Below are 7,563 nucleotides of genomic sequence, written 5' to 3'. Positions count from 1 at the left end.
CTAACAGAACATAGAATAGAACATTATTTAAAGTAGAGTAAATTTACTAAAATATGAGCGCTAACAGAACATAGAATAGAACATTATTTAAAGTAAAGTAAATTTACTAAAATATGAGCGCTAACAGAATATAGAATAGAACATTATTTAAAGTAGAGTAAATTTACTAAAATATGAGTCCTAACAGAACTGTTTACATTCAATAGTTCCTGAAATACAGTTTTTATAAAAGCAACATTTCATAAGTCATATTTAAAAGAGACCTATAGCTCTTATATGATTTTAATTGCTCAGCTATATGATAGCCAGCCTCCTAACCCTCTTATATTTCATATTCACATAAATTATTATTATTATTAATTTAAAAAAAATTTTCTTTTGAGGTTAAATGACTTCCAATTTAATGAAATTTCTTTATTAAAATCATCACTACATGGTACAAGGTTTCGGGACCACTGTCCCATATTCATGCACCTTAAACCTCATAATTTCTCCTAAGAAATCATGTTGCTTGTTTGGCTGCAACGTCCGCCAGTTCATTTCCAGCGATCCCCACGTAACCCGGCACCCATGTAAAGAAAACGGTTTTTCCCAAGTTTTCTAGCATGTTAGTTTAATCGAGTATTTTTATGATTGCCGAGTGTTTCGGGTAAATGTTCTTCATGGCTTTTAATGAGCTTAAAGAGTCGGTAATGATAACAATGTTAGTATGTGTCACAGTCATGGAGAAGTGCAGTTCTGAGGCTATTGCATGTAATTCAGCTGTATATACACAGCATAATTTAAGTAGTACAAATGCGGTGTTGATGTCATAATGGAGGGTCTTGTTTGTGGCTTAATATGTGGCTTCGACTATTGTTCAAAAGACTTTGAACTGAAAGGATTGGATGCGGTTCATGTCTCAATGGGTTGTGCATAGGCTACAATTGTGTACAGAGTTGAGGAATATAATTGGTTTTTTAGGAAGTTGTCGTAGGATCTGAGAAGTGAGGTCATGTCTAGGAGATGGAATAGAAGCCTTTATTATGTAATCAGTAAAAGGAAATGGGGGAAAAAATGCAAGCTATAAATTTGCTTCAGATATTTAATTTTTCATATATTGTTAATGGCATTACAATAAATTAATGAATTATTTATAACGTATAGATTTATGAAGCACAAGCTTTGTCAGTGACACCAGCTACTTTGCAAAGCGTCTTCTTGAAGTCCTCAACTGATGCCAAAGCCAGATCCTGGTCTGCTTTCTAAAAAAAACAGAAATATTGAGGTAAAAATATTTAGTTATTTATAGTGTTGAGATTTGTATGTACTAGAATTTGTCAAAATAAACAAAATATCTATATGTATCTTCTTATCAACTCGCATTACTTTTCTAAATAGATTCTTATAGACAAGAATATTCAATTGTAATGTTTGTTTTAAATTTTAATAATGAAAATGGTGAATTAAAACAAACTTTTTTTTTTTATATATCAATAAAGAGGATTTGAAAAAAAAAATAATGTTTGTTTTAATTCACCATTTTCATTATTAAAATTTAAAAATTTACGATCAACAGTCAATTAATGGTCCTGTGTTAAAGTTATCACTATTTTTGTAATTTTCGAATAAAAAAAACTCTAAGGCAAAAAATTAGAAAATTGTTATAGAAATTTGTGCTTAAGGTTTTCTCGATATGAGCATGACGAATGTAAATTTTGTTCCTTCGAAGAACACAACAGTTCATCAATAGATTATATAGCAGTAATACAATCGGGAAAGTTCGGCTGGTCTCGGCTTTTTCCGCTCCAATTATATTTCTTTTTTTCTCTCATTTAGTTCATAATTTTTTGTATTTATCCTTATCTTTTTATTACTAACTAAGGGAATAGTTTATTTTTTCCAAATTAACAAAATTAAAGGTCGTTTGGAAAACGACTTTTTTAAGTCCTCACATACTATCTAATGAACATAAGACCTAGTTGATCAAAGATCATTGAATTGTACATTAATGTGTCATGTCATATGAAATGTCGAGTTTACTCAAGATCCATAATCGGAAAAATGTGGAAAATTTATTTGCTGTCACATCCCTAACAAATAACGTCATTTCAGTTTCGTGGGAGTTTTCGTTTTTTAACTAGGCTGTTCACACACGAACCATTTGGCAAAATTTGGTTATCTGGTCTAACCATTAATTGGATAAGAGACCAAAAAACGCCGAAATGTCGCAAGATCGCAATACTTTATATTCTATATATGGGCAAGTGAAAGTAAAAATATGGTTTAAAATATGAAAAAGATAAGGTGAAATATGTAAAATAAAATTGTTGAAAATATAAGTAAATGATCCTAGGATGCATGCAAATGTTAATAGAAGATGTAGAAAAAAAAATCGTGTAAACATGAGAATTTTATCTACAGTTATTTACATATGGAAAATAATGTATTTTATATGGCTTTTAAAATGAGTAAAGATTTAGTAGTTAACTTTTAAAAAATTTTTTGAACTTACGTCATTAAAAGAGATATATGGAACAAAACGATAAGGAAATGTAAAAAAGGAAGTAGTTTTCTTTCCATTTTCCTCGAATATTTTCAATCCTTCTTCAGAATTATAACAGCTCATTATTTTTTGGTAGATTCCTGATGGGAGTTTTTCTTGACACTGGAAAAAAATTAAAAAATAAATTTAAGATAATACAATTTGATATTATAATATGTAATAATTAATGTCATATATCTAACAGTAATAAAGAGATACCATACTTATTCAATAAATTTAAATGATTTTTAACGAATCCATCTGTTGGGGTTTAAATTGATGAAATAAAGGGAGTTCCTGGTGCAAAAGATGGAGATAAGCTATTCTTTTTATCTATTTATTTAATAAATAAAATATACTATTTTTGTTGAATAAATAAAATTGAATAAACCCTTACTGTTTATCCATTTTATACAATAATTCATTTCAGTTTTCAGATTGATTTTTTTCCACTCACCTTGTCAATCGGGTATCCAGAATTCTGTGCTAGAAATTCGTAAGAAACCAATGGCGTCTTTTCTAAGCACGAAAGATATTCTACACTTGTAAGTGCGTCAGGAATATATTTAAGGGCACATCCATGCAGCCTATTTCCCTGGCATTCCTCCTCGCCGTGCTGGCATTGGTATTCATGTGTAGTTGCATTCAACTAAAAAATAAATGATTTATCAAATCTTAATAATCAAATAAATAAATTTAAATATGACCTATGATTAAAGACTGGATTCCCACAGACTAGCACTTCTTACCACCTTAAATTCAATAAATTCTAGACAGTTATTGAGTTTTTTTTCAGCTTCACTATGAAAGATCTGTTTTCTGCATACGAAGAAAATTTTTATTTTGTCCAGCAAACTAAAAATTTTAATGCTGATAATTTGGTATTATTGGGCGACGACAAGGAAACTATAGAATTAAATATAAGCACGCTAATAAACTCCATTAAGAAACTAGGTCATGAAATAAATACGGATAAAACAAAATATATAGTTAGCAGTAGAAAGGCGAGCACTTTCGGTGATAGATATAGGAGGAAATACGTTTGGACAGGTAGATAGGTATAAGTGCATAGGTTCTAAGGTAACTAGAAAAAATGAAATTGCTGAGGAAATAAAGACGAGGTTGAAGGAGGGAAATGCTTGTTATTTTTCTAATTAAAAACCGCTTAGCTCGCGCCTTAATTATTAATTACAAAAATTATAATTTACAAAACTATTATCCTTCCCAGATAATAGTTTTGTAAACTCGGTAAATATAATTCAAGCTATAACATATCGGCGTATAAGATGGGCATATAAGGTTGTAGGGCTTAGTAACGAGCGGATCCCTAAAATGGTAATAAACGCTGAACTAACGGGTAAACGTCCGGGGGATAGACCGAAACGTAGATGGGAGGATTGTGTTAAAACAGACTTAGTGTAATTGGGTTTGGAGGGGCATCACTGGAAGGACGTATGCAGAGAGCGTTTGGTGGTATCGGCATCGAACCTTCGGGTTCGTTAAGCCTTTTTTATTATTATTATTATCCTTCCCAATGTTCTTTATGGATGCGAGACGTGGCCTCTTACAATAAGGGATGAACAGCGCCTTAAGGTTGAATTGTCTGATGGTAGAATTCGTGTCATTTATTTTAACAGAAAATGTTCTACTGTTGAGAAGTGAGCTCAGAATGTCGTATAAGTACTTCGGAATGTCCACCCGCCTTAGCTTGTATAAGAGACCACGATGCCAGACCTTATCGGACGCTTGTTGGAAGTCCAAGCTGTAAGCTTAACAAGGTTACGAGGGTGTGCTTATTCATTTCGAATACGTTTATTATAAATTCCGATAGTCTTGCCAGTTTGTGAGAAATGGAATGACTATACTGCAAACCAAACTATTATCCTTCCCACTGTTGTTTATAGTTGCGAGACGTGATCTCTTACAATAAGAGATGAACAGAGCCTTAAGGTCTTCGAAAATAAAGTATTGCGTAAAAAAATCAGACCGAAAAACGATTAATTAACGGGAGAATTTAGAAGACTACACACTACTGAATTGAGGGAACTACAGCCGGTAAATATAACTCAAGCTATAGCATAGCGGCGAATAAGATGGGCTTGTAAGGTTGTGGATCTTAGTAACGAGCGGATCCCAAAAATGTTCATAAACGCTGAACCGACGGGTAAACGTTCGAGAGGTAGACCGAAACGTAGATGGGAGATTTGTATTAAAACTGATTTAGTAGAATTGGGTTTGGAGGAGCATCACTGGAAGGATATGTGCAGAGAGCGTTTAGTGGTATCGGCATCGAACCTTCGGGTTCATTGTGCGTTATGGTCATATCTATATTTTCCATTACCAGATCTATTAGATTAAATAGTTATGTAGCTCATAACTATCTTAGCCACATTCCTTTGACATGTGAAGGAAATCTTTTTAGTAGTTGTGGGAATAGTAGTGTGTGGTTTAAAATTTGTTGTAACCGGATATTGGTTATATTGATTGACTGCTAAATCACCGGTTGTGGAAAATAATCTTTCTTTCAGAAACAAAACTGATTAGTTCTTCTTCAGTACATAAACTTTGGCACATGCCTTATTGATTAAGATTCGTAAATCTTAGTAGGGAATGTGATATGTCTCTATTAAGCCCTTAAATGCACCCCATAAATAATTTTTGTTTCACTATACTTCCTAATAAGTTAAATAAACTTAAAATTAGCCAATTTTTACTAAATATATTATAATTTATTAATGAATTAGTAAAAACTTAATAACTAGGCAGCATCATCCCTATCACTATATCAAATCTTTCTACAGATTTTAATAACATCATAATCATTTTTTCACTTATTATAAATAATACTTACAAATAATGAATTAAAAAAAAATTATAAATAAATAAAATTAAACAAATGTAACCAAAATTAAATAAGGTATAAATGGCGTTGATGACCAATGATGTGTTACGCTACTGAACAAATCAAACAAACAAATAATACTTACAACATGAGCCCAACCGTAGGGAACCAAAGTAAGCTTGGAAATTAAAGAGGAATAGTCATATTTGGTGTCAGTGTAAGCTGGATACAACTGATTTGGAATAAATTCTCGACAACCAGGGCATAAGGACTCGTAGTACAGTGTTACTGAAACCTGAAAATAAAATATTATATTAGATAATTGCATTATTTTATTAATATTTTAATTTTATTATATTTTTAGAATATAATAGAAAAAAATTTTTTGGCATATATATATATATTTTTTAATTTATTTATTGATAGTTACAACTACATACATAAATACATCAAGTAAATTTGAGGAAATCATAATGGTATGGTACAAGCACGTAGAGAAACTACCCATTGGTAGCACTCTAAAAACATTTTTACAATATAAGGTCTCCAGGCCATCTTCTTTTCAGACGCCTCGGAGGATTGTCCGGAATAAAAGAGGAAGGAAGATTAGAAACTAATGGGTTTGAGTGGTTAGGGAGTTTGTAATGGAAGGATTGATATCTGGTTCGGGCTAGATCGGTTACAAACGGAACATTAAGTCTTTGTGGATAATTTTATTAGTGAAAAAGTAGGGAGCATTTAGGATTTTACGAAGGATTTTGGATTGTAAGGATTGGATACGAGAGGAATTCGATGGTTTAGTGGAGCCCCAAAGCTCAACGCCGTATGTCCAGATAGGCCGTATAATTGTCATGTAAATCAGTTATTAAAAAAAAAAAAGTTCAATTTCGAATAACCTATAAAGAAATATATATAAGCAAAGTAAAGGAATTTGCCTCTTAGAGTGAGAGAGAGAGTAAACTTGATCAGAAAAATAAATTATTTGCCTTTGCTATATGAAAAACTATCTATAAAAGCTAAAAAAAGCTATCTATAAATTTAATTTTCTGCCAAATGGTCATGAAACCATTCTTTTATATTGAAAATCCACCTCAAAATAAAAAATGTAGAGAGTAATATAGCTTATTTTTATCTTTTTTTGTATAAAATAAAATATTTTTTAATTATTGGAGAAGTTTGTGGGGGGGTTCGGTCAGCAAAGAATAACATAAATAAACAAAACCATATTTATCTACACCTCATTAAAAATATTTTTTAAGAGAGTCGTACATCTTACAAAAAAAAGTTTTGGTTGTATTCTGAAATGGACTTCAGATAGAGGGACTTCTTTCTTTACAGACTATCCTAAAGCTTTACAAGGATTGTCAAAAAGTAACAAAATACTTATACAAGTACAAATACAAAGTACTTGCAAAAAAAAATGTGCGAGTATTCAAGCAAAGCAGCAAAGTATTCTAGCAAGAACTGTTATGAATGATAATTTAATAACTTACCGGTGTGACGTTAGGCTTAGCCAATGCACAGCCTACGATAGCAGCCAACAAGAAGAGTACGGCCATTGTTGAAGACTCGATGTAACTTCCCTCGTCCAAAACCTCATATATAGGCATTAATAATGGAGGGGGTAATAATGAGTTTTCGACCTTCGGAAAGTCATCAAAAAAATTGGAAATCTCTTCAGAGAAGTCATATCTAAAAGAGGTATATATCTCTCAAATTGTTTTAATTGGTCTTTAGAGCGCGAATTAAATAACATAAAAATCAGTGAGGACTAAAATGAGTTTATTCTAACATATTTACAAGAACTACATGTTACTTTTACTGATACAGAGTGTCTCTCTTCTTCTTTCTTAGCTATCTAGTCTAGGAAATATATATGAACACTTGAGAAGAGGGGGTAGGAAGAATAGTGAAGAGAAGGGGTTTGGACCAATCAGATAATTTAGGAAATTAGGCGGAGCCTAGAGAGCCTATGAAATTAGAAGTAAATATCTGGGAGGGGGAAAAAAGGCGTGACTAGAAAGAGGGTGGCCAGACTTCCAAAAAATTGGGAGTAAGGTACCATGACCTAAGGACTCGTGAGAACTGACTTACATGTGTTAAACATAAAATAGTTAGACTGATGCAAGTCCATTGTGAGATGACAGCTTGTACCTGCCTAAGTGTCAACCCTTGCTTTTTTACATTGGTATAGAAT

At 31.9% G+C, this 7,563-nt stretch overlaps 1 protein-coding gene across 2 annotated transcripts in view; it reads right to left on the bottom strand.

Moving 5' to 3' along the window:
• Nucleotides 1-6,971, bottom strand: part of LOC106686395 (gamma-interferon-inducible lysosomal thiol reductase) — a 22,464-nt gene extending 15,493 nt beyond the window's left edge. Inside the window, exons 1-5 of one of the 2 annotated variants that reach the window (XM_014429684.2) lie at nucleotides 6,860-6,969; nucleotides 5,512-5,661; nucleotides 2,982-3,173; nucleotides 2,495-2,647; nucleotides 1,071-1,244 (exon numbers count right to left, since the gene is read on the bottom strand). In XM_014429684.2, coding sequence (XP_014285170.1) covers nucleotides 1,149-1,244; nucleotides 2,495-2,647; nucleotides 2,982-3,173; nucleotides 5,512-5,661; nucleotides 6,860-6,925 — 657 coding nt within the window. In that variant the 5' untranslated portion in view covers nucleotides 6,926-6,969 and the 3' untranslated portion in view covers nucleotides 1,071-1,148. Of the gene's footprint in view, nucleotides 1-1,070; nucleotides 1,245-2,494; nucleotides 2,648-2,981; nucleotides 3,174-5,511; nucleotides 5,662-6,859 lie in introns of those variants that run through there. The other variant, XM_014429685.2, reaches the window with a different exon arrangement.
• Between the last annotated feature and the right edge of the window lie 592 nt (nucleotides 6,972-7,563).

Source organism: Halyomorpha halys, unplaced genomic scaffold (genome assembly GCF_000696795.3).
Source record: "Halyomorpha halys isolate HHAL.00 unplaced genomic scaffold, Hhal_1.1 Scaffold814.1, whole genome shotgun sequence".
Classification (NCBI taxonomy): domain Eukaryota; kingdom Metazoa; phylum Arthropoda; class Insecta; order Hemiptera; family Pentatomidae; genus Halyomorpha; species Halyomorpha halys.
Note: the sequence above shows the minus strand (reverse complement) of the source record. Positions and strands in the feature narration are given on the sequence as shown.